This window comes from Lathamus discolor, chromosome 13 (assembly GCF_037157495.1).
Source record: "Lathamus discolor isolate bLatDis1 chromosome 13, bLatDis1.hap1, whole genome shotgun sequence".
Classification (NCBI taxonomy): Eukaryota; Metazoa; Chordata; class Aves; order Psittaciformes; family Psittacidae; genus Lathamus; species Lathamus discolor.
In genome coordinates, this window is record NC_088896.1 from 4,111,671 (window position 1) to 4,138,765 (window position 27,095).

Sequence of the window (27,095 nt, forward strand, 5' to 3'; positions counted from 1 at the left end):
GAGCTGGGAGAATACAGAGGGGATGGCACAGCAGAGCAGATCTAAATCAAGTTATGGACAGTGAAGCATTTTCACATGAGGAAATACAGGTCCAAACTCACAGTGCAATCAAATGTTCATCCATTATATTCCCTCTATGCCATTTATCCCCAGGCTGGACTCAGCCAGCAGATGACAGTAACTGAGCCCCTGCTGGCTGTTTGCTCCAAAACCCTTTCATTTACATTTATATGAGCCTTGAGGATGGGGAAGGAAAAACATGATGGCTAAAATTCTTGGTTTGTCTTTTTTCCAAATGAAAAAACAACAATGAAAAACAACCGCCAAAGCAAGGAGATCCCCTCTTTCCCAGGTGTCCTGGGTTCAGATGTAGCAGTCGTTTTTCTCCTTTTTAGTAGCTGGTGCAGTGCTGTGGTTTTGCCTTTCAGCCTGGCAACAATGCTGATAACACACCAATGTTTGAAGTTGTTGCTCAGTAATGCTTCCCCTGATCAAGGACTTTTTTCAGTCTCATGCTCTGCCAGTGAGGAGGGGCATGGGAAGCCAGGAGGAAGCAGACACAGGACACCTGACCAAAAGTACCCAAAGGGGTATTCCATACCACAGCACATCATGCCCAGTATAGAAACTGGGGGGAGTTACCCGGAAGGCCCAGATCACTGCTCAGGTCAGGCTGGGTATCAGTCAGCAGGTGGTGAGCGGTTGTATTCTCTCCCCTTGCTACTTCCCTTATCATTATTATCATTGGCGGTAGCAGCAGTGGTTTGTGTTATACCTTAGTTACTGGACTGCTCTTATCTCAGCCTGTGGGAGTTACATTCTTTTGATTCTCTTCCCCATCCCTCCTGGAGCAGAGGAGAAAAAAGCAGGGAGCAAGCGAGTGGCTGCATGGTTCTAAGTTACCGTCTGGGCTTAAACCTTGACACCAGGGATGTACTTATCCTCTGAATGCTGCTGGGCTGCTCTTTTGCCAGTTGTGTTTTCTACATCTCCTCACACCTCCAACTCCCCTCTCCCAGCTGGGCTGGAGCTGCTCTGCCCTGGACCACAGGTCTTGGCTGCCAGGCATTGTTTTGCCTGTCCCTCCCTACTTTTTCAACACAGGGAACCACAGATCCTCCCGAGTTACTTCTTTTCCCAAGCCAAAGCTCATGCCCAGGACACAGAGCTCATCACCAGCCAGAAGCATGCATGACAATTGCAGCAGGGGATTGCTAAAACAGCAGCAGCACATCTCCCCTCCTGCCCTTAGCCCATGCAGCAACTCGAGATGATGCCTATACAAGTGTTCCTGTGTCCGTCTCATCCCATAGAGGGATGTATCTTTAAGGAAAGCCCCTGTTAGAGCACTCCTCTGTGCTGGCTCTCAACCTCTCTGCCTGAAAGCCTCAAACTGCCGGAAATCCCTTGCATATCCTCCTGGGCTCTCTGCTCACGCTTTAACACTCATGTGCTGAAGTATTAATAGCTGCCGGCAGTACAGTGAGAGGCAAGGCAAGGCAGGAGGACTGGACACTTACCCTCCCAGGAGAGCACAGAGGTATCACATAAATATTAACTCTTCCACCATCCTCTGCTTATGTTTTCCTTCCTGGACTCCTCAGTACCATCACTCTTGCCCTCTCAACACTCTATCTTCCACAACACACTCCTTGAGTCCCCCAAATGGGGATGCTACTCCATACCTGGAGGTCTGTGGTCATTCCCTACCAAGCAGTTGCTGGAGGAAGGCAGGATTCCCAACATTATTGCTGTATTTGCTCTCCTTTGAACAGTAGACATATGGTCTGAAGCCTCCTGCCTCCTGGGCAGGTCACTACAACAGCTCTTACCTGGCAGAAGGAGCCAGAAAGGAGCGAAGTTTGAGAGTGTGTTACCCCCCTTGGTATTGCAAGCAGGCAGATGAAAGGAAGAAAGACTGCACCAAACCCTGGAACACCATTGGGTTTTTGTTCTTACTTTCTGGCTTTATCTAACACGGCAGGGCACAGACTGCATTACCCACGGCTCCCCTCCAACATCCTTCCCCCAAAGAGCTGTGGAGCCACCCCAGCCACAGCACAGTGGTCAGATCCTGCACTTCACCAGCACCGCAGCAGCAACTGGCTCTGTTGGAAACCTGTTCCATTTCTAAGCGCTTTACACACAGGCTTGTGTGAAGAGGCACTCTGCTCCTGTGTTGAAGCAGCTCCTCTGGCATGGAGGGACCAAGTTATTTTTTTCACCCTTTTTAGGCGAATCCCTAAACACAGATTTTCTAAAGGCTGCTGCCTATTCAAGCAGCTACAGTCAAGGGGGTGTCTCCTGCATGGATTTCACTGGGTTACCTTACTGAAACATAGACAGATGCTGCCTCGGTGTGATGCAGAAAGAGGACACACCATTGTCTTGTCCTGCCTGAAGTCCCCATTGCTGGAGAAAGGCCAATCCACTGAAGGACAGAAAACACTCCAGAATTTGGCTGTAGACCTTATTTTCACTTAGCAGCAGAATCATCCACACGTGGACACTTGTCTGTACATCACAACGTGCTTTTGACCAGAAATTATCCTACAGAAAATTTAAACCAAGGAGGGACTGCTTACAAAGTTGATCAATCAGGAACGCCTCTTGCTGCTGGTGCTTTTCTTGGACCTCACTGATTGCTTTCATGGCCACCAAAATTTCAGCAGAGATCTCAGCAGAGACTTTGCAGGTCAGCCCTGAGCATCCACAGCGCTTTATCATTAACCCAACTGCAGAGTTGCCTTACAAACAAGTCATCTCTCTGCAAGAAAAGGCATGAAAGGCTGCACGCCTGTCTATTTTGCAGTCCTAGACATAAGATAAATATAGCAAGGAGCAAATCCACGCTCTCTTCCTAAGGTACAATTAGGGGGTTTGGTAAGCACCAGCCACCACAGGATGTGCTGGCCTTGGAGGCTCAGAAGATGCCTGTGGCAACAGCCAGAGCTCAGGAATCTACCCCTGCCTGAGTGATGAGGAACACCAGATTTTGAGGGGCAAAGGGAATGCTGAGCAGCCCTGAGCTGGTCTGCCAACATGCCCAAGAGCAATGTGTAAACTGACATTTCAGCAGCAAAGAGATGAGAGAAATAAACACCATGGAGAGACGCGTGTATTCACCCAAGAAAAACACGACCACGCACAGCTGCGCAGGTAACCATGAGCTCGCAGTACAGACCAGGTGAAGACACACCAGCCCTGCTTCCCCATTTTGTTGATTTTCCCCCTGTTTCCATGGGAAGGGCACAAGATGCCATATTCCACACATGCACATTTCCAAAGCTGCCCCACTCTTCCAGTGCCTGTTGGCTGGAAGCATGTCCTTTCACTCCCACCAGCTGAGGAGGGCTTCTCCTTGCCTGCTCCATCAGCTCCTGCAGAGGCACCTTGAGTCAGCCACATCCCAGCACAGCCATGTCCCTCACAGGTTACAGGCTGGGGCTGGCAGAGGTATTAACAAACATTTCTTTCTCTCAGCACATTCTGTTTTGGTCTAGAGAAATAGGGATTTTTCCCTCCATCCTTCACAATGGGATGAGACAAAGAAATTAAATCAAACCAAACCATACCCCACTGCTATTCCTCTTCTCTGCTCTCCCACATCCTCTCTGCCACAGCTAATGTAAGGTTCTCTTGAAAGAGTGTTAGAAGCTTTCTCCAGAGACACCTGGTCCAGAGGTGATGAATAACTTCATTCCAGGACTACTGCTGCTGTCCTAGAGGAGCTACACTCTGCATTTCTACATCTCCTGTCCTCAGGGGAGCTCTGTGGACCTCACCAGCACTCATAGAATCATAGAATAGGGTTGGAAAGGACCTTAAGATCATCTAGTCTTCAACAAATCCATATCACAGTATGTCGAGAAAGATGATTGTCTTCAAACACAGTGAGCAGCTAAAGCCCCCAAACATTACAGAGCATTAAATCCCTAGTCATTCCTGAACAACTGACTTACGTTTACTGTCTCTGATTTCCTCACACCAGAGCCCAAAGTGTTGTACAACATCAGGATGTTGTACAAGATCTCTTTGTACATCAGGAGATCTACCTACTCCCCTGCAATGTCCAGTAGCCTTTTGGAACTAAGAGACTGTACCTGAGACTGGAGATGAATCACAGGTATTGAAAAGGAAAAGGTGCCAGTGCTGAGCACATCCCTCAGTGGCAAAGAGGCCCATGGCTCCTATCACTATTCCTTAATTTCACCTGTGCAGTCAAATGTCTGTGCAGCCTCATTCATTGTGATTAACACACACATGCTGGAAGCACGTGGGATCACCACAGGACTCTCACAGGCAGCTTGGAGCGCACGTGGCAGCATTATGCAAGCACCATCTTCGTGTGTGTCCCTGCAGGAAACCGGGCACCTGAACTGCAAGCAGCCTTTTCACTTTAACTTCTTGCCTGGAGTTGGGGTTTCCTGCAGGGCTGTGCTGCTTCAAAAAGGACTCTCCAGGCTGGCTGCTGAGCAAGCTTCACTCTTTGTTACTTTGCCCTTGTGATGAGAAAGACCAAGAGGACACATGTCAAATGAGGGCTTGTCACTAGGGAGCCTGGGGGGAGCAAGTGGTGCATGTGTGTGGGGACACTCTGGCACAGAGCTGAGTGCAGCTGTGGTGACCAGTGCGGTGCTTAAAACAAAGGGGAATAGAGGCTGCCCAAAGTTATTTGTATGACCTCATCTAGGGACACATCCAAAGCCACGAGGCTGCAATCAGAAATCTCTAGTTAACCCCTCTGCTGCTCCAAGGTGAAAAGCATGTCTGTACTAAAAATATCACACTGCAAAGAGACGTGCATCCCCACAGCTTCCAGCCGGACCAGCAGTGCTGCCCCCAGAGCCTGAATCCCAGAATGCCAATGGGAAGCTAAAAAAGGATGCAGAAAAAGGTTAGGACAATGTGAAGTTCTGGACCAAGGTTTACAAGAGGGGTTCCCAAAGTCAGATATCACATGTGGAGGGCTGTGCTGTGCAGTGGGGGTGCCCGTGTCTGAGCTGCAGACGCATGACAGTCCTGGCAGCATTGTCCTGGCAGCATTTCCCTGGAAAAAAAAAGCCTCCAAAAGCTAATGGTTTTTAGAGCACTCTGAATTAGCTTGTGTAACAGGAATCATGTACGCTCGACTAGGGAGCCCTGGCTTTTGGCATTTGCTTATTTCCACTCTTCTGGTTAACCCACAACCTCACATAAACCAGTCTCTAAAGCTGTTTTCTTACAGACTCCAGGCATGAAGAGAGAAGACGATCCTCAAGGTAAGTACCAAATGGAGAGATGGAAACAACAAGATCTACCACCATATCTACTTTTAACTCACTGCCTGAATTTGGAGCATCCCAAATTCATGAACCCTGATGAAATCCTGTTGAACCTGTCGAGGTGATGATGCTCATTTAAACTGTGCCCATCATGGTCAGTGGGGTCCTAGAGCTTCTGCCCAAAGCAAAAGGTCACAGGGTGAAACCATGATCAACATCTTTGAACTATCTCACTCATCCTGCATATCCAGCCCACATTTGCCCACGCTCCAACACGCGGCTTCTGACCACCATCAACCTAAAGGGTGGACAAGGGTCTTGAGCTGGTGCATCAACGAACATGTCTGGTATGGGAGTGCCTCCACTTTATACCCAAGGAAAGTATTTAGACATTACTGTGAGGGTGGTGAGACACTGGAGCAGGCTGGTGAAGGAAGCTGTGAATGCCTCATCCCTAGCAGTGTTCAAGGCCAGGTTGGACAAGGCTTAGAGCAACGTGCTCTACTGGAAGGTGCCCCTGCCCATGGCAGGGGGTTGGGACTGGATGGGCTTTAAGGTCTCTTCCAGCCCAAACCAGTCTTTGATTCTCTGATTCTGAGACAAATTGCCTCAATGCAGGTTTCATGACATCAGCGAGTGCCCTTTTCCAATGCAACCCAGATAGCCAGCCTTGAGCTTCATGCCTCTAAATTATGCCCTACACTTCCAAAAAGCACCAGCACAAGTTGTGGTTGACCCTCAGCCAAGTGCTGATGATGCAGAAGTGGGGCCGCTCGCGCCCTGTCTGTTTTGGATGGAAGAGCTGTGCCTGCCCTGGAGTGCAGCTGGCCCTGGCTGCCTGCCCCTGCTCCAGCTCCAGGCAGCCGTGCAGCCAGACAAAGGCTGAAACAGGAAAGCTGAGGCACCTGCTCCCCTCCCATCCCTTTGGGATCTCTCCTGAACAAAGCACCTGACACACCAATAGCACTGGGCCTGGAGCAGTCCTGCTGTCACACAACTGAAAGGCATCCTCTTCCTTGCATTCACCTTCAGAAAAAACATGCTGGTTTAGCTAAATCAGTAAACTCTACCTTTTTTTCTGGACCCTCCTGCTTTATTCCTGCCAGGGAAATTCCTTCCTCTTAGCAAAAACTGAATTGTAGGCTGGAAACAAATCAAAGTACAGAGCACAGCTGGCTGCCCGACAGGAATACGATGCTGATTTCTACCACTCCAACTGCTCTGGGGCTGTTTTGTGGCCGGCTGGGGAACACATTGCTGCTCCGGATGGCAAATGTCAGCAAATACTTTTCACTTTCAAATCCATCTGGTACAGCTGTAGAAAAATGAAGTGGGAGTAACTTCCCTGACATACTATTCTTCACTAGTGTGGCTGACATGCTGGAGGGAAGGGATGCCATCCAGGGGCACCTTGACAGGCTCAAGAGGTGGCCCTGTGAGAACCTCATGAAGTTCAACAAAACCAAGTGCAAGGTCCTGCCCCTGGGTCAGAGCAATCCCCAGCACAAACACAGGTTGGGCAGAGACTGGACTGAGAGCAGCCCTGAGGAGAAGGACGTGGGGGTGTTGCTGGATGAGAAGCTCCCCATGACCCAGCTTCAGTGTGCACTTGAGCCCAGAACCCTCCGTGTCCTGGGCTGCATCCCCAGAGCGTGAGCTGCAGTTCATGGAGGGGATTCTCCCCCTCTGCTGTGCTCTGCAGAGACCCCCCCTGCAGTCCTGATCTAGCTCTGGGGCAGCAGCACAAGAGGGACGTAGAGCTGTAGGAGCGAGGCCAGAGGAGACCACGGAGCTGCTGCGAGGGCTGGAGCAGCTCTGCTCTGGAGCCAGGCTGAGAGAGCTGGGCTGGGGCAGCCTGGAGAAGAGAAGGCTCCTGAAGGGGAGACCTGAGAGCAGCTCCAGTGCCTAAAGGGGCTGCAGGGAACCTGGAGAGGTTCCTCAGGTACAGGTGATAGGAACTCCACTTTTGCAGCCAAAGGAGAACTAAGCCAAAGCATATGATTCACATATCCCTAAATGTAGATACCTAAATAAATTATGGTCCCACATAATCCTATAGGGTTATGGATTCCTCCAAGAAGCTTATTCTTCCCATTCTAAAGTCAGAAAGTGTCTGAGAACCCTAATAGCTCTCTCCACTGACCAGCCTGGACAAATACACATCATTAGCTTATCTGGCAGTATGCAGCAGGCCCATACACACCAAAAACCTCAGCTCCAAAGCCCTGGAATCACTGCTAACTGAACAACACTGGATGCCAATGCCATACAGCCACTTTCACAGGGATGAGTAAAACTGAGAAGCATCACAGAATAAGGTCTCCAAAAGAGATCAACATCAGATCTCCAAGTTCCTTCTATCAATGCCTGTCTGAAAGCAATACATGGTGTGTGGATGATTGTGTAGTATCTAGATCCCAAGAACTAGGGTGGCAATGTTTAGGGTGGCAAAGAGCCCAAAGCAACCCCTTCTGCAGTGCCTCACTTGCAATGCCTGCTCAGTCATCCCAACCCCAATTTGTCTTTTGCAGGAATAAAAGCTTCTGGGTGCAAGGCCGGATGTGCAGAGGGGTTTGGACCTGAAACAGTTGGTGCAGTTTGGACCTGAAACAAGGGGAAAGTGAGCTGCAGTTGTATGGAGTCCTAAATATTTACTGCAATCCAAACTGGAGTACTGACCTGCTCATTTGACTTTAACACGGAAAAAAATAGTAACATTTAAAAGGTCTCTCACCAGAAAAGTGCCAAAGTATGTAATTACAGGCTAAAGAAAACAAGCTTGAACAAACGTGCTGTGTCTTTCAGTTCAGATTCTCTACACACCAGTTACCTCTGGAGCTGTACCAACTCTACCTTCTGTCCTCAGACAGATATATGAAGACACATGGTACCAGGTCTGAGACTGCAACTTTTGGTTTTGCACATGCAAAAAATAAACATGCATTTCGGTTTAAAACTACCGGTTTCTGCACTGGTGGCTGAGTTTTGAAGCACCAGCTTCAAAATACAGCTTTCATTTGCACTGAACAATCACTGCCGTGAAGCTTTGGCCCCTAGGCCAATATCACAATTCCACATTAAATTACTGCTCAATGCATTTCTCCTGGCTTTTGACATTAGTTTGAGGACAAGTGGCCTGCTCTGACCATATTTACATCCTCCCACTGGTACACCACAGCATCAGGGCTGGAGATGGTGACAGTGCACAGCTGAGAAGCTCCAGATGCAAAGCAGCAAGTGTGCCAGCAGCGGGACAGCGGCACAGCATGCCATGTCTCCATCACGCTTGTCTGTGCCAGGACATGAATACCTGTCCCTGTGCTTCTCATGGGTGTTTGACAAGGGCCAGGCAGACAGCGTCACAGCTCCCAGGGCATTTAAGCACATGCTTAACCAGATGTCTGTGACTAATCCCCATTCCACATGTGCTGATGCCTTGATACAGCAAAGCGCTGAAGTCACCGGCTCCAGGACAGCATCCTGAGGGTGGCTTTCTCCTCCCACCCACACAGAGGGAAAAGCTGGAAACAGCTGTTTTGATAAGTACATCTGGGAGCTGAGACAGGATATGAGGGCTGAGAATATGAATTGAAATAACAAATCAAGTCCCCAGGGAGCAACTGTGAGTGACAGAGCATCCAAGAGGATGAAATCCCTGAGCTGGGCATGGCCAGAGTGAGGTGAGGAGGAGGTGAGTGGGGTTCTTGCGGGGACAGACTGATTGCAGCAAGCAGCAGAGACCACTGTCAGCATCCCAGAGAAAATGCCAGAGAAGGCAATGCCAAGGGGAAGTCACACATCTCAGTGAAGGAAATGTGAAGGAAGGTTTCAATTGCAGCAAAGCACCTGCTGAGAAGGATGAATGCATCTGATGTAAAACGGACCCTGATTTCAGAGACAGACGCTTCCTTGTGGAGCAGTACAGGTTGATCAGAGGGGCCAGCACGGCCAGCAAAAAGGGCCAGGAAATCAAAATGGCCAGAAATGGGCTGTCTCAGCTTCCTTTTGAGTATTTCAGACAAGAACAGTGAAATTTTCTACTCAAAGGGGATAATTTGGGTCAGGACAATGCAGGTAAGCACCAGGGTAAGTCTCTGTCCCTAGGCAGTCCCAATACATGTCATGCACGTGTGAGCAGAGCAGATGGGCTCAGGTACTCACAAGCACCAAGACTTCTGCTTTGCCTAGGCAGAAAACACCTTTTCCAAGGCAAAATCCCTCCCACCTGTTTCCTTCCAAATCAGAAACAGCTTCAGAAACATTAAGCTGCAATTAGGAGTGTAAATTGAGTCACAAGCACATATAATCCATAAATCTCCACATCCAATAAAAAATAATAGCTAAGGAGAGTATGAAAGAGCTGCTAATTACTAAAGCTGTATTTCAACCTCGGGCCATTGCTGCTGTCTGGTGCCTTGTGTTAGACCCCTTGAATTGAGATGGGGATTTCTAATTATTCTCTCTGGATCCATTATCCAGTAATTAATTACCCTTTCATTTTATATTTCTCATGTTCATAGTTCAGGGTTGGGATTTTTTCTGGTGTGTGTGTTAATATATACGCACTGGTTCATATATACTGCTCTTGACAGCAGAGATCTGCATTTATCAGCAGGCAGCTTTGACTTTCAAACCAGAGCCAGTAGATAGGAGGCAGGCAATGTGATCCCTGGCAGTTACCTCTTGCATTCTCTCAGTTTTTAATTAATACTTTTTTATTGGATGAGGAAGTTTCAGACAGAGAAATTCCTGGAGCTTACTTGGACTCGTCTGGTCACTGAGCCTCCGAGGTCTCCCGCTGGAAGTCCGGCTGATTCCTAAAGCAAGAAGATTTGAATGGGCCAAGGGAGTTCATGAGAATGTAGTATGTGGAGCAATCCCCCCCCTCTGACTCTGTATCTGGCAAGGCACGTTATCTGCTGGGAATCTGCTCTGCATAATGATCTCTGCAATTGACGGAACGTTGTATGTTATTTTAAACAGAAAACCACCTGAAGAGAGACCTCCACCTTTCCCTGAAGATGTCGAACATTATTATTCAAACACAGCAAACCCACAAGCATGTTTGCGCTTTCCAGAAACACCAGAGATAACTTTTGAAACCATTAAGTGGGACACGCACATTCACCTCTCACTCCAGGATGTTTTATCCTGGAGACAAGTGCAGCGCTCCAGAGACAGGTTTCCTGGCTGAGAAAGGGAAGCACAGGCATGTAAGGACCAGCACATGCCCTGCCCTGGCAGATTGCTCAGCAAAGAAGCTCCTGCACAGAGACCGCATCCCAGATGTGCTTGGCCTCGTCAGCAAGCTCAGATGCAAGGACAGCAGCAGCTCCTGCATTCAGCACTACAGGAAAGCAAGGGGGGGCTCATTTTTGTCTGGACTTCACCCAGCATCATGGGAACACATCATGTACAAGAACCCTGCCGTGAGGTTAGACCAGTTGGAACACGGGATGCATTGCATGTTCCAGGCAGATGCTAAACCAGACCACAGTGATCCAGATGTTGAGCTAATTCTGCTCCATCTTTTTTAACAAAGAAAAGTATTCATCATATTCATTGGGTTAGCACATGGTTAATGCATAAGCACCATGCTGGAGGAAGATATGTGGACGTCTTAAGGTACCCTACATCGTACATTACATTGAAAGACAAACCCCAGACACACCTGTCTGCTCCATTCCCATACTCAGTTCAGAAAGGAGTCAGTAACTCCCTGCCTGCCTCCCAGACTCCAGGCAAGCCAGTGGGACCTCCTGCTACAGCAGCATTCTAATCCATCAGCAACTCATTTAACTTCCCTGCCATTCCAGCTGCCTCTTTGTAACGTGGCGACTGCCACAACATTCCTTTCCCAGGGATGCTGAAAAATCTCAGCAAGAACCAAACTTCAACTTAGCAAGCCTTTGGTTAAACCCTAGCCATGCACAGAAACCACATGTCGACTACTGCCTCAGTTTCTCTCGGCACAATAAAAGGTGACACAAATGAATGCAGTGAAGCACCTCCTGTGGGATGTTATACTCTGAAACTACCCCAAAAGCTAGGATATCCTGATACAGGGATTCCTAAAAGGTCCAGCACCTCCTCGGTCTCTGTGGGTCTTGCTAGAGGAACAACAACTCCAGGATGGTGTCCATCATCTCCAATCAAATGCTGCAGCTGTCAAGCTCCAGAATGGAGCCACAGGGATTATAGCAGCACCAATTTAAGTTGTAGGACACCCCTAAACTGTGATTTGTAACACAGCCACAGCCTCACAAACCCTGTCAGCTGGAAGAGTGCATCATGCAAGAAAAAAGGCAGGAAATGTTTCATACCAATGAGCCCTGGGCTGGAGGAAGGGAAGGAAAGAGCTGCCTGGCAACTCAACATGGAAAAAGCATCTCATGCTCGGAACCTTTTGCTTACATATATTTATATGTAGGTTCATTCTCTCTCTCCCTTTCCTTTTCTAACATAAAAAACCTCAGTGCCTACCACATCATGTGGCTGAACCACAGGGCTGGCCCAGGAAAGCAGCGGTGCTGCCTGAGGCAGCAAAAGGAGAACCCCTGGCAAGCACCATGCAGAGCCATCACCCAGCTCAGCTCTGCCCCTCAAAGCGTCCCACAGCCGAAGGGTCAGAAGTAGAGGTGGGACTGCCCGCACACACGCGTGAGCACCCAGCCTGTGCTCTCCAGAGCTTTGTCTGCATTGCAACAGGGCAGAGTGCTGCTGCACACATCACTCAGCACGCAGTTTCCATTACTGACAGCGAGAGAAGGGCTGAAGTTTCCAGGGGCTGGCACTATAACCAGCATTATAAATTTTAAATGTATTATTTTTTCTATTAAACCCAATCCCTGACATTTTTTTCTCTATTATTTTTTCCCCTCCATCTGCTGCTTCTTGCTGGTGTATAGTCAGGATTTCTACCCTGCTCTATCAGATCTGCTGGACAATAAGCAAAGGGATTAAAACAGCAAGACTGAAAAGGGGTATTTCCTCTGCTCCACAGAGTTTTACATAGCACTGCTTCAATCTAGGAAGAGGAGGGAGCGCTACAGATTCCAAGCCAAACTTGCTATGTGTGGTGTCCCACTGCCCCTCCAATAAGGGAGGAGCCATACACAATCCTGGAAAGCAGATGAACAGCAGAGAAAGCTGGCAGCATAGCAAGACAAGAGAAGATCTGTAAAAAGAGGAAAAAGGAAGGGGAAAAAAAAGGAAGGAAAAGGAAAAAAAAATGAGGAGGGCAAAAGAAAAGGGGGGATGAGGAAGAGAAAAGAGAAAAAAGAAAAAAAAAAGGAGAAAACGACTGCTAAAAATATGCTGTTCTGAACACCCTGCCAGAGAGGCAGCACTGCGGGCAGGATAGAGAGCATCAGCGTGCTGAGCGTGCTCTGGGGTTACCTCTATTTATAGCATGGAAGCAGCAGGCTGAGCCCCGGCTTTGAGCTGTGAAAGGAAAATCAAAGGCTTCAGTCCCAGACACAGTGTCTATGAGTCTTCCCTCTTAACGCAGTTCAAATGCCCTCAAGCCATGCTATAAATTTATTGTAGCGCACAGGACTAAGGAACATAATGAAATATGCTTTATTTAGCTGAAATGAGGAATGCTTCCCCATGTCCCCAGCAGAATGCCTCTAAAATGGAAGAGTCGAATAGTTAAAATTGGTCAGTCCAAGAACAGTTCATTCATCTCGGCGGATGTGCTGCAGCAGGATGGAGTTAGAACATTCCCAGAGCTCAGCCTCACCTTGGCTCACTGGCTGAGCAACGGTTTTTCTCATTTTATAATCAACAGCTAATTCCCTCCAGATCCATAGGCTGGGACTAAATGGCACAGCAGAAAGGCAGCAGCAGCAAAGGACACTGGGCTTCTCTGGGCTCTCCCATACAAGAAGCTAAGAATTGCTCCAAGTGGGTTGTGTCAGTGTAAGCAAGATTCCTGCCAGGCTCACTGTCAGACCACTCCTGCCTTCTTTTGAGACAAACATTCTACCATTTCATGCTTCTTGCAGCTGCTGATAAAGCACCCCATGGATGTAAAGCACCTAGTATGGAAACACAAGCATCTTATAGGTACTTACCCTGGTGAAGAGGGAGATTGAATCCAGCCTGTCTGGAGAAACTGTCCTTGCTACAGAGTGACTTTTCCCTAGAGCTCTGAAAGGAACTGCCAGAGATGTTCACCTCCAATGCAGTCAACATGTACATTCTCTAAAACACATCAGTTCTCACGTGATATACCCCAAACTTTGTATGGATGCAGCTAACAACGAGACAGGCCACTTGAGATTTATTCCCTTCTCGCAGTAAGTAAGCCAGGCAGCTACACTCACATGATGTAAATATCAAAAGAACAAATGAGCAATTTCCATTATCAATAGAAACCACAGGGTGAAGACAAACAATGGAGGATGTAACCCAGGAACTTGCTCTCTCTACACAGTCCAGTAAAAACAAAATCCAAACGAACAAAAGAACCCAAATCAAACCAAAGTCTTGTTGGAAAGGGACGAGCCAAAACTAGCGGGAGACATCCCTCGCTGGGCTGGAGTCAGCAAAGCGGCACCAGCTCAGCTGAGCAGCCAGCATGATGACCCTTGCTTCTGTTAAATGTATTTGCTAGTGGGTCTGAGGTCAGAAAATGCAGCTTTCTTCTTCACCCAGCACAAACGTGGCAGGGTGTCCAGACAGCACCGGAGATGTCTCCGATCAAGACCAGTTTCCTCCTGTGGAGATTTCTGCACTCCCAGTTTCCCAGAGCAGTCTCCTGGGTGTACAGGTCCAGGCTTAGTCATGAGCCACCCCTAGACTTCAGCTGTGTCACTGAGGTGGTGGGAGAACCCTCAACAGAGCAACACTTCAGAGGTGTCTACAGCACTTACACAGCACTGGCAGTTTTTAAAGCAAAGGCTGACATTTACAGTTGATCCAGTCCAGGGCAGGATCGGCACCAGCCTGTGCGCTGTGCAGAGGCACAGCCCCATCTCCTCTAATCCAGCCTGCCCTTTGCCATCCCCTCAAGCCATCCTGCTGTCGCAAGCAGGGAGGCTAGAAGATGGCAGCAAGGTTATCACTTTGTTTGCCCCGCAGCGGATGCAGAGCCGGCGCAGGGACCAGTGCAGACTGCTGGGGCAGTTTCACACTCCCTTTTAGGATGTACATCTTCATTGCAACACCCTCAGGACCACAGAGCGTGTGAAATCGGTCTCTTTTTATCTACTTCCCAGGTATTATCCAGTCAGTGGACAGGAGATTGCCTTCACCAGCCCCTGTATTTCATCCTGCTTCACATAGACAAGCTCTAAAACCTCCTTAGATAAAAAGCTGGAGAAGACCTCATCAGTACCGAGCCCTGGAGCTATTAACAGAAGGAGAATAACTCAGACATGGTTTGATCCACACTGCACAACCCAGCTGCTGGAGACTGAGCTGTAAAGCTTTAATGCTTGCATAGGACATCACCTTCAGAGGCAGAGCCCTGCACAGGAAGCTGTGGGTGTCACAGTGAGGGCAGAGGGGGTCTGGTAGAGCAGAGTTCTGCAAGGGAGAGACATCTGTCTGCAGAGTAGCAAAGGAATGAGAATATCTATCACTTCAAGCCCAAATCCAAAGAACCACACAATTACTACTTCACTTCCATTAACTTGAAATCCACTTGCAACAATAAACTCAAAAGAAATATGGGGAAAATATTCATGTTCATTTCCAGCACTAATCAGAAACATGCACTGAAGAATGAAAAACACTTTTCCAGATTCTAAGCAATAGGATTCCTTACAAAGCACCCTCTCCTGGGGTGTAGGATGCTGATGGAATGGAGGGATGCTGTTCCCAAGGTGCGCTGATTACGGGCTCAGGAGCAGACCATTACCTCCTCCAACGCAGCTGCCACCACACGGGTGCACCAACAAGCTGCATGTGTCTAGGTTGAAGCTCTATAGGTATAGACCATACAACCTAAACCACCAGCAACCATTTCCCTCATGTGGAAGCTGGGTATCATCAGGCTGGGGCCAGACAACACTGCTAATCAGCATAGCACTACTGACACAAGTAGAGCCATGAGTTCACACGTAGAAAGAACCCAGCCCAAGCGTGGATTACAGATAACCCTCAAGGAAACCACAGGAAAATTGACATTAGCAAGATGAATATATTCCTACCACAATGTTACACTTCTTTCAGGTGCCAAACACTAAAAAAATGCTCCAAAAACTTGTCCTAATGATAAGAGGCAGAAAGAATTAAGCCTCAATTTTTCCAGTGTTAGAAAGGCTTCCCCAAACCCAGCAGTGGCCTTCCCAGAGCTCCTGGCCACAGCAAAGGGGAGAGTTATGTAGAAGGACCAGTCTTGCACATGGCTGTAGAAGATGACAGGGGACACAGCACCTTAACCTTGGCTCAAGTTCAGGCTTTCCTTCAAGACTTTAACTCAAACTGCAGCAATCCTCAGGAAATCAGTTATCTCATCCTTAGATCTCAAGGCCAGAGAATTGCTTGGACTGACCTGCAAAATCCACACCACACGTTTTTATCCAGTCACCATGAATTCAAGCTGGTGCTTGAACAAAGTCTTGGCTTTTCAGAAACATTCAATGTCAATGTCAAGATTAAAACATTGGAGTGACCCCAAGTGCTTTGGCAAGTTGCTCAATAGTTAAAATGGCCTTTAAACAGCACAGAGACCCAGCCTGTTCCTCGTGCATTTGTTCTGAGGTGAGCAAACTCAATCCTCAGATGCTTGATAGCAATAACAAGATCATTTCACTGCCCTTCGTGCTCATCTGGTCTTTACTTCCCACAAATCCCTTGCAGCTGATAATCATCCAGAGATATGCTGGACAACCATGAAAGCGCAACAAAATAAATTAGCACAAGCAGTTTTTCATAGGAAAAAGCATGTTAGTCATCAGCTGGGAGCTTTTTGGTGAGAGCCTTTCAGTAATGTGGCCGGGCAGCAAAAGGAATGCCACATCACCATGCTGACACATCAATGACTTGTGTAACTGTGTATTTCTAATGCAAGTATCCACAAAAACTGGAAGGGACTGAAAAAATGGGTCTTTTGTATGTCTTGTCAGTCTTGCTGGTTTATGTGATTCTTTTACAGCAGGAGGGAGGGAAAAGGGTTTGTAAAGGAACAGAAAGCTGTTCTTGTGAAGCTATACTGATTGGGAATGGACTTGGTAATGACTGGCACGTCTAAAATCACTTCCGGTTCACTGTTGAAGCCAAGCACATTTCCAAAGAGGTCTTGTCCCTCTAAATTTAACCTGTCTTCATCACACTCCTCACTGCTCACATTCCTCAGCCTTTGAAATTCAAGAGAGAAGTAAGAATACGAAGAACTACAACTGTGTCCTCATGGTATCTTCCCAAAATGAGGAGTGTTTTGCAGTAATATGGCACAGAGCTCACAAAGCCCTTGCAAGAGCAGCTTGGATTTGCAGAACCTGCAGCTCTCCAGCAGAGATGGGAAGGGGGGAAGGTGCCTGAACTCATCCAAGCTGTAGCCTTGCTCAAAGAAGGAAACAATCAAACTCTTACATTAACCAGCTGCCACAAGGGCTTCAGCAAGCTAGCAATGTGTTAGTTACTGATTAACATTAATAGCACAAGAACCCTCAGGAGCCTGAATGGACAAGGGATAAGGCTTAGCATGCAGAGCACTATGGAAACAAAGAACAAAACAAATGAGCACTGCTCATCCTTTGCCTTCCAAAAAGCCCCAAATATTTCCAGCATCCAGACTTAGGAGTACACCAAACTTCCTCAGGCAATGACCATGGATTAGTTGGAGAAAACCTCTGTCAGGTTTGAAGGAGGGGAAATGAATTCTGAAACTGCAGTGTACTATTTCCATATCGATCAAATACTCCCAAACCACCCCACAGCTCTCCTCCCTGCTCTGCGTGGGCCAGTAATACTCTGGCTCTGACCACACAGGAGAACTCCTGGTGCAAAACTCCCAGCCCAGCATCTGGCTCTCTGCTTCACCCTGACACAGTGCACAGCTTCAGCACACTAACCAGCAATCTGTAAAACAATTCAATCATCCTCCCTGAAATGTTTAAATCAATTTCTTGCCACCTTCTTGTAACCACAATGCAATCCACATTCTATTTTCCAGCCACAGCATTCGCTCCATGACTGTTTGCTGCTTCCCTGCTCTTGTTTCAGACACACAGAACTCCCAATCTTGTATTTCAGAGGGTCCCCCTGCAACAAACATTACTGGATTTATCATTGGAGCTCTGCAAGCCTGGGGCTGCCATCAGGATGTAATACAGACCCCTTCTGTTTGCCAGGCTCTGAAAGGCAAATGTTGATTTTTCCCAGAGAGGGTTGGGGGTGTATAAAGGGGAAAAGCTGAGAACAAAGAAGCAGCAGCTCACTAGCCAGAGGGCTGCAGACGACAAAGGGCAGAGGTTAAGGGTTCTCCTGAGCCTGGGTGACCCACTGGGCTGCTTGGTCTGTAGCTGACAGGACAGCCAGAGCAGTCAAACCTGGCCAGTTTGGACTCCCCAGCCTTAGTGAGCAACTCTTCATTCACAGCTGGAGGAGATAAGGGGTAGCCTTTGGTTTTGAGACCGGTGTCTGACTCTGAAGATACAGCAAAAGGAAAAACTCAGCCAGGCGTTTTACTCACATACTAACATTCAAATCAAAGTCTCACTCCAGTCTTGTGACAAAGCGCCTTTTCCACCATGCAGTACAGAAGATGCTCCACTGCAGCCATGTAACATCCAGATGAAGGAAACAGAGACAGGTAAAGAAGCAGCCAAGGGACCACAATCACTAAATCCCATTTCCTCCCTAGCCAGAAACCTAGACAAACAGACAGAGTCAAGATTTACCAGCTGTCTGGACACTTGATTGAGAACAGGTAATCTTGCAAAAACATTAACCTCCAGCAGATGATGATCACATTTCTCACTGCATCAAACATCCACACAAATGTACTTTGGGCTACAAACGCTACCTGGGGCCCTTTCACCCAAGCACCTCTAGTGTAACAGCAGCATAAACACACACACTTTACAATCCCATGTTCATACAACAGTGAGCCACTTGGTACAACCCTTGCGATACTCTGATGTAACGCAGAATTGCCTGAAAGCCAGAAAGCCCAAGATCAAAGCTGCAGGTCAGAAACCAGCCCCAAGGGCAGCCCTACACAAAAAAATTTAAGCTCAGAACTGCAGCTGCTCCCTCAGGACATCAAGCATTCACATTCTAACATTAATCTTTAACCCCAACTCCAATCACATCTTGATTCGCTGCTTATTGGAAGCCAACCTGCCCTAGGAAGATGCTGAGGTGGATGGTCAGGGAGGAGCAACTCAGCTGTGGGGGCAAAGGCATCTGCAGGCAGAGGACTCAGGAACACCTCAGTCACCATCACGGCTCTACCATGACTCGCTGCACGTAACTTTCCTCCTCCACATATCCTTTTCTCTGCCAGTAAAATGAGGTGTCAAACACTTCCCTTGCTTATAGGAGTAGGGGGGATATTTTATTTAATGTTTTTACATTTTAGCTGTGCTGTAAAGAATGATTCAGGCACTATGTATAGATTACTGAGATAATGTCCACTGTTCTTAACCATCAGGAAAGAAGGGAAGTTGCAATCTTAGACTACAAGAAAGCCCTGGACCCACACAATTGAAGGGTTTCTCCTATTAAGTCTACCTCAGAAGTAGCCAAGGCAATCCAGTTTCAGAAGCTAGTAACATTCTTTGAATGTTTTCACTTGTATCTTACAATTATATTTAATAGTGGCTGCAGCAGAGAAATTGGAATAGAACTTGAGCCAGTGTTTAGGACACAGTTGAGTGCCTAATGTTGCAGATCAGTGTACAATAAAGTTTGCAAAAGGCCTTTACAAACTGCAGTATAACTCCATCTCTATCTAAAGAGATGCTGCAATTACCATTCTCTCTTCCATCTCCAACTCAGACACCCACAGAAAGAGGAACAACAGTCCTGAAGTCAGTTACAGGAGTTCCTGAAGGCTGTAATCTGTGAGGGGTCAGCAGTTAATACTGAGATTAAATTTCACCTGAGCTCACCCTCTCCCAGTCTCTTTCATATGAAACATTCAAATGCATTTGATGGAGAACTAGGAATACATCAACAAAATATGCCTGCTGTGTTCTGCCTCTGCACATAAGAGGAGAAAGGTACTCAGCACAAAAGCACTAAATTAATTTAAAACCAAGATGTAGAATCAATACATAAGTGTCAAAATCTTATTGGCTTACCCTTTCAAATCTTTGTAAGGGACTAAATAACTCTAGACCAACACCTACCTTTCTGACAAGCCATGCTCTTCAACAGTCAGGTCTACAGAGAGGCAGCAGGAAAACTAACAATAAGTTCATTTAAATAAACCCCATGTATAGGAACCACCTCTACTTGATACAACTCCATGATAACACATTCCTCTCCCCAGGTACCAAGTGGTCCCAGTGCAACTTGTTCCTCTAATGGGTTTCTGCAGCTGCCAGCAAGGGGAAGGTGAAACACCTGGCACCACCAAAGAGCTCAGCCCTGGCAAAGAGCAGAGTGAAATCACTCCTGGCACAGGTGAAAACCATTTCAAGCCATGGAGCACTGCCTGCAGCCTCTAAGGGAGCTTTTCTCTCTTGAAACAGGGCTCACACAGGGAGACACAAAGCCTATTTTGTGGGTCTGGCTGAAAGGCAGCATTGTACGTGGAACATGGCATGCTCGGTGTAATGGAGCTGGGCAGCGGAGATCTGGGCACAATCCAGAACCCTGCCTTGAGTCACTCACCCCAATGATACAAATCTTCAGCCTCTGCTATGAAAATCCTCACAACAACAGAGGCAACTGCTGCCACTTGTGTAACAAATACATGGGTAGGCACAGGGCTGGGATCTGCTTTGTGTTGGGGTAGATTCTCCTTGGATAGCTCAGCCTGCAACTACTACGTAACCCAAATCTCCATGCACCAACCCCAGTGCCACCAAGACCTTGAACTGTTATAAGCAGCAGCACAAGAGAGGATTCGCAACATGGTCTTAAACCTTATGCCATAAGTAATGAGCCATAGTGGTTGACCCACTACAACACACACCAGGGCCGCTGTCAGACAAGCCTGAAAGGTCTTTGTCTGGACACTCAAGCCACTTCTTACGACTTCTCTACCATCACGAGAGTTCATTACACAAGCTGACCTTTCCCAAATGGTATCTCTTGCAGTCAGAGGAATCCAACACCTCTTGTCCGGAGGGGATCCATGGCACTGCCATGTTCCTCTAGCCCAAACCTGTCCTGACCCTTTGTATCCTCTGTGGGAGCATCGCCTGTGCGGGTACCTCCCTCCCCTGGCCTGAGCTGTGGGATCGACAAGGGGCCAAGGGAGGATGCTCCGGGGGGTGTCAGAATTCCAGCCTTATCTCCAGAAGCTGAGATCATGGGTAGAAAATGTTTCTGTGTTGTCTCAGCAAGCTTCCTGCTGGCACCCCTCTTCCTCTCCATGAAAGCACCTCTTTTGTGAGCAGTTTTGGAGCCAGAGAAAAATGTTCACCAGTACAGACTAAATGCATTTACCACTTCTGACACATCAGATCTGAAATGGTGCCTGTTCCTCAACCAGCTGTGTCTCAAGCAGATCAGAGGAAGCAGCCCCAGCTGCATGGAGGGATGCTGCCGCTTCTTTGGAAACCTGCTGTTACACCAAGCAGTAACTCACTGCACTGCTGCTACAAGCTGGTGGCCACGTGCTTTGGTGTCCGTGTGGCAACAATGCCTACTACTTGGGATCATAACCAGAGGGCTCCAGGGACCTGGGTTTGACTCCTTGCTCCACCACAGATACCTGGGAGCCTGGGCAGCACCCACCTGAGCATTAGTGTGTTAAACATCTGCATAAGAGCCCCAGACACTCTCCACAGTCAACAGAGGAGACAGGCTCTGTAGCCAGTGAGTCACCTCCATCCTGAGATGGAGGTGGAAGATAGGGTGATTCATCTGACAGCCCGTGGCTGGAGAGAGGCTGCAGGGACCAGCTCTGACTCAGAGAGGCTTTTAGACGGCTCAACTTAGGCAACATTCAATCCTATCTTGTTTTTTTCCAGGCCTCAGTCCTCTGTAATAGGGATATTAGCTCTCTCCTAGCTTTCATGTCTGAAAGACTGCAGACACAGGAATAGAAAGCACTCTGATCATCTGCAGGGTCGTTACACAAGGAGCAGGAGTCAGGATAGCTGATTATGCCCCAACCTGGGTACACAAACCAATGAACCAGCCTGTTCCTCTGCAGCTCAGTTTCCTCAGCAATAAAGTGGTACAAGCATACGTGTCTTTCACAGAGAATTAATTCCCCATGGACACTTGGGAGGGCTTTGGGAGTACAGGTGAAAAGACCATGTTCATTCACAAGGGACATCCCCTGGAGGAGTTCCAAGCCCCTCTACAGGGCTCTGCCTGGGTGATACAAGCACAGAGCAAGGCCACTGCCAGGTAGAGCCATGATCCAGGAGAGGGTAAGAAACAACCACATCCCTCTCCAGAGGGAATCATCACCCCTTGTGCCCCAAGTTTCCTGTGTGTGAACAAAGCACTGCCCTGCAGAGCCCTTGTGCATCTGTCACCATCAGTTTATTCCATAAGAAAGTGAAATTAAATAAAGAAAAACCACAGCTGAAACCGTGTTTAATCTTGCAAAGATTATGGTTACATGATTTGAAAAGCAGAGGAGGCTGTTAAGCCCCCAAAGCAGAGGTCTCTACTTGGTTTAGAGTCTTGTTTTGCCCATAATCCATAGGCAACAGGGCTTGGATACTTCCAGGATGTTCTGAGGGACTATGCCAGAGCAGTTTTTAATCCAAAGCCTGATCTCCCAGCTGTGTTTTGACCTAAGGATACATCTTTCATTACCCATCAGAAATGGGAAACACTGAGCTTATAAAAGATGAAGATGATCCGAAGTGGGGATGAAATGCTACTATGTTAGAGAATATTAGAATTCAAATTAATCCTCATACACTGGAAATGGACAACAAACAAACGAAATCCCTGAATAGGATGCAGTGTGACTCAACAAAGACCAGTGTGCAAAGGTCTAATCTACTCACTGGACTCCCTCAGGTTAGTGGCTCCTAAAGAAGATTGGTATCCCAGAAGGGATATATCAGCTACAGAAATAGCTTAGGGTGACAAGTACTCCAGGCAGGGGCTTGCAGGGAGGTGGGATGGAGCTGACTGCACACTGAGTTGTGGAAGGCAGACTGTCAGATCTGGGTATATAGGAGAGCCCGCATCATTACAGGCTCAGCCCCAGGAGAAGTTCACCTTGTAGAAGACAAGGATTATAGCTGTTCCCTTTGCAAACCTGTGCAGTAGATCCTCAATGGGAAAAGCCACCAGGTGCCAGGCAGAGCAGCCCTGGTTCAAGAGTTCACTTAACACTCAACCAGTTTGTCTATCTGGGTTCTCCCATGCCCGTAAGTTTCCCTCCTGCATCAGAAGGCAGGACAGCTTGGCTAGATGAAAAAGCAGGGAAGCCTGACCATGCATGGCCAGTCTTGCAGCTAGCAGCCTGCTCCCATCAGATCAGCAAGGCTGACTGCTTCAGCCTGCTCCATCCCTGCAGGCCTGTGAGTGCTGAGGGAGCAGCAGAGCCTTGTGGAAATTCCCAGACACCCTCCACTCAACAGGTTAACAGGAGATCCTCCAGGCGCTGTTAATGAGCCACGATTTTGCCTTGAATCTGAGTACCTTGGAACTGAGCAAGGTGCTGCACGGCACCTGCTCCAGCTCCACGTGACAGCCATGGATTTGCTTAGAGAGAAACTCAAACAAACCCACCCTGGCAAGCGTCGTGCTCTCCTAGATGTTTTATACAAGGTCATTTCCAGATGGAAAGCAGGAGAGCATGGAACAGTCCTGGGTAAAGTTGCTGCTCCAGTGCCTATTTGGGCAGCTCCGGCAGCCCACAGTCAGTGGGGAGGAGGAAGGAGAAAAGCCACAGCTCATGGGCTGTGTATCTGAGCAGCCTCCTCTCCATATGCAGTGACAGTTTAGTGCCATACTGAGCATGAGATCAGTATTTTTAACACCACATCTCCTTTCCTAACCCACTGTTCTCCATCCTGTGACACCTTTTGTGTCTACAAACCATGTAGATTTAAAAAGGATATGCCGCTTCTCATTCAGAATGATCCTGACCTAAGACACCAGTGTGGTTTTTCCCTGGGGTTGTCATTTCTGCTGTCCAGATGAGTAGAGTTGAAACTTCACAGAAGTGAAGGAATGCTGGCAAAGACACCAGTCCCACATGCAGAGGCCTGGGGTCTATCTGACAAGTTCAAAGAGAGACCCGCGCCCTCTATCTGTGCTGTGACTATACAAGGAAGCTCTGAAGACAAGGCTACAAACTGTTCATAGCTCCTGTTCTACTCACGGGAGAGATGAATTCCTATGCAGATATGCAGCCTCACTGGGAAGTGTTCACAGAGTGGAAATTATCAATAGAAATTTCTTTCTGTAAGCACAAGAACTCACATTACCTCATCAGACTGTTCATAACAACATTTAGAACGAGGAAATGCAATTGTAAAACAATTCAGAGGTTACTTGTATAGCTCTTACCTTCCCAGAGGCAACCACAGCATCCCTCCCAGTATGTCCCAGGACAACTTCTGGCTATTCTAATTCATCCTAGCGCATAACTCTCTGAAGAAATTGTTTCCTGTCTGGATGTTTTCTCTTGCATCCTTACAAGATTTGATGTTTTCTGCTCTTTCTCCCTCAGAGCTGTAGCCCAGAACCATGTGGAACCTGGTTCACCTCCCGCCCTCATCTTCTCCACCTTCAGTGCCTGTTGGGAGACAGCTGCAGAAATGCTCAAAGTATCTCCTGTGGTGACTGAGGAGGAAACACACTCATTTCACCAGCAAAGTTGCTTCCTTCCTTGAGTCTCTGCTCCATCCCAGAGCGCAGGGGCACTGTGGACTGTGCCGTGTGCTGGGTCTGCATCTTCCTCTCCTGCCCTTCCAGGCCCAGCCGTTGCTCACTCCTTTCCACTTTGCTGTATTGGTCTTCCCCACCAATCTCCACCAGTGTACGTGCTCTGCTAGCACAGCTTCTGCTTTCCCACCCACTGACCCACACTCCTGTGTACACCTGACCTGTGGCAAACACTTCTGACCCCAGCTACTCATCTTGGTACCAGTCTGCCCATCAGATGGAGGGGCTTTGGATACAGAAGTATCTCCACAGAGCTGGGAATGAGAACACTGTTTATTTTTACCCAGGACTTTGCTCCTAGCCAGTGTCTGTGTGACTATGCCCTGGACCAGTATTCCAGCTCCTTGCTTCCCAGTGTCCAGAGCCACTAACCCTCCTTCTGTGTTACAAACTCTGCCAACAGCAGCCCACAAACTGTCAATCAAGGAACAGGAGCAGTCTATAAAATGGTTTAATGCAGATGCCTGCAATAATCAGCACCCAGTACATAGACACTGGAGCCTTTTCTGACTTATGTCAATTCCCAGGGGCTCCCATACTTACATTTATGAATCACAGGACATAAAAGACTCAGTAAGATCTGAACATGAATCCAGACACATATTACGAAACGACTTTTTACTCTTCCCTCTCCACCATGGCTCAAGCACAGGGCTCTTATGTTTCCCATGATGATCTTAAACTTAGCAAAGCCAAACACAAAAAAACCCCAATGCAGCCACAGATGTACTCTTTCCCTCTCCCCACAATACACTGCCTGAAAAGCCTGACATTCATTTAAAACACTGCTGTCTGACACTGATTTCCTAGAGAGTGGCTGATCCGTGAAGAAGCACATGGAGAAGAGCAGGTTTGAAACCTCTACAGATGGATCAAACTTGCCAGGGCTGAGCTCATCCTCCCCAATATTAACTCATTGCTCCAAACATTAACTGCAGGAATCAGCTGTCGGATTATTTCACATCACTGTTGGGGGGTTTATCTGACAAAAACCCACACCAGGAAATAAATCACAGCCATGTGCTGCAGCTGCCAAGCGGGACGGGAGGGACCACCCAAGCCATGACATCCCCCAACATCCCACAGCACTGACAACCTTTCCATGCTCAGATGTGGGACTCTCCAACTGAAGCATCTCACTTGTCAGGACAGCAATTTGGGAAAGCATTTACAGATGCAGATGGAGCTGAAGGACAATTAACATTGAAGGCAATTAGCTACAGTAATGTTGGTCCTTCAGGCTGTGTAAGTCTGGGCTGTTCAGAAAACACTCAGCAGCTCTGAGAGTCATAAGCTATCTGCTAACAAAAAGTATTTTGAGGCATTTGAAATCCCGTAGTAGGATATGGGGGGTTTAATATAGCTTGGGCACATCTCACACTCCAATTTCTCAGTATAATGCCCAGTTTGATAAAACATGCTCTAAAACACGTGAGGGCAGGACACCAGAGGGGAAAAATACCTTCATGCAGCAGACAGGGCTTGCAAGTGCACATAATAAAGGTCTGAATTTAAGGATTTCCTGGTGCTCCCAAAAATTGACCTTAGATAAAAGCAATACAGTTATGTGACTCCTTTTACAACTCAAACACGGAAAATCAGCAAGGTCAAAAACCTTCCCCAGGACAAACCAGAGGATGAGGAGGATTATGGCATTTCAGGATTGGACTTGCAACAACTTTCAATGCTTCAAATTAAATTATATGTAGGCAATGAACTACATCTCATCCTCATTCCTACTGATTAAATATATATATATTGATTTTAAGTTTAAAAATTAATTAAAAGTCAGCTTGGAAGGAAGATGGAAACTGAGTCTTAGGAGAGCAAAGCATGTGTAGAGTGCTGGTGGGTGACACTGCCAGTCACAAACAGTGGCAGGATGGGAGCTCCCCACCAGCTGAGCCAGTGAGTGACACTTGCTCTTCTGCAGCCCAGGGCTGTACCTTTCTTGCAGGCAAAACAAAGCCTCCAGCTTCCTTAACACAGCCTTCCACCAGCCTTAAACTCACCTGAGCAAACCCCCTGCCACCTCCCATGGTCTATTATGTGCAAGTCCTTTGTCCTGACTTGTAACACACTAAGATCTGTTATTCTTCTCGGCAACTTTTATTCCTACATGTCCAGGCACTTACAACTCAGCCATTGAGTCATTCAGCAGCAGCTCTCAGCAGTAACCGCTGAGGGCATCTTGCTTTGTTTCTAATGTCTATTATATAAAGCTACAGGCAATCCTTATTTCTCTTGGTAGCATCAAACCAAAGCAAACTTGCACCTAGGGGCTGCTCACAAGGATCAGGACTCCAACTTGCTCCCCATGTATGTGCACTCAAAGCTTCCCCGGGATCCCCATGAAGGCTGCAAAGGGACGTGACTCCAGACAAGCTGAGGGAGCACCCGAGTGTCAGAGTCCCTCTGTGCCCCCAGCAGTTGCTTTGGGTTCAGCCCTGCTAGGCCTCAGGGAGAACTGCTGCGTGCTGAGCTTTTCCCAAAAGGAGCTGGTTCCTCTGCAGATCATCCCTCAGTGAGCACTCTCTCCCTTGGGAACTGGGGCCGTTATTCCCTTGGTCCCCAGAATAGCAGTACTCCCACACCAGGAAATTACAGACTTTGTTGAACGTTACTGTAGCCTTTTTAATTTCCATTATGTCTTTAGCTGTCTCCTCCCCTACACTCCTTCTCTAAACAAATCTCTGAGCTGCACAAAGTGTTTCCTGCAAATAATACTCATCTGGCATGGACAAAGGGAAGAAAAATAGAAAATCCCTTCTGCTGCTAGTTCCAGCTTGCTATCACCCCTCCAGCTTAACCGCCATCTGCTTGACCTGGGAGCCT

At 47.8% G+C, this 27,095-nt stretch overlaps 1 protein-coding gene across 1 annotated transcript in view; it reads right to left on the reverse strand.

Annotated features, from left to right (window-relative positions):
• Positions 1–27,095, reverse strand: part of SEPTIN9 (septin 9) — a 134,559-nt gene that overhangs the window by 99,443 nt on the left and 8,021 nt on the right. Inside the window, exon 2 of the mRNA XM_065694186.1 lies at positions 10,025–10,081. Within this exon, the coding sequence (XP_065550258.1) occupies positions 10,025–10,081 (57 nt within the window). The remainder of the gene's footprint in view (positions 1–10,024; positions 10,082–27,095) is intronic.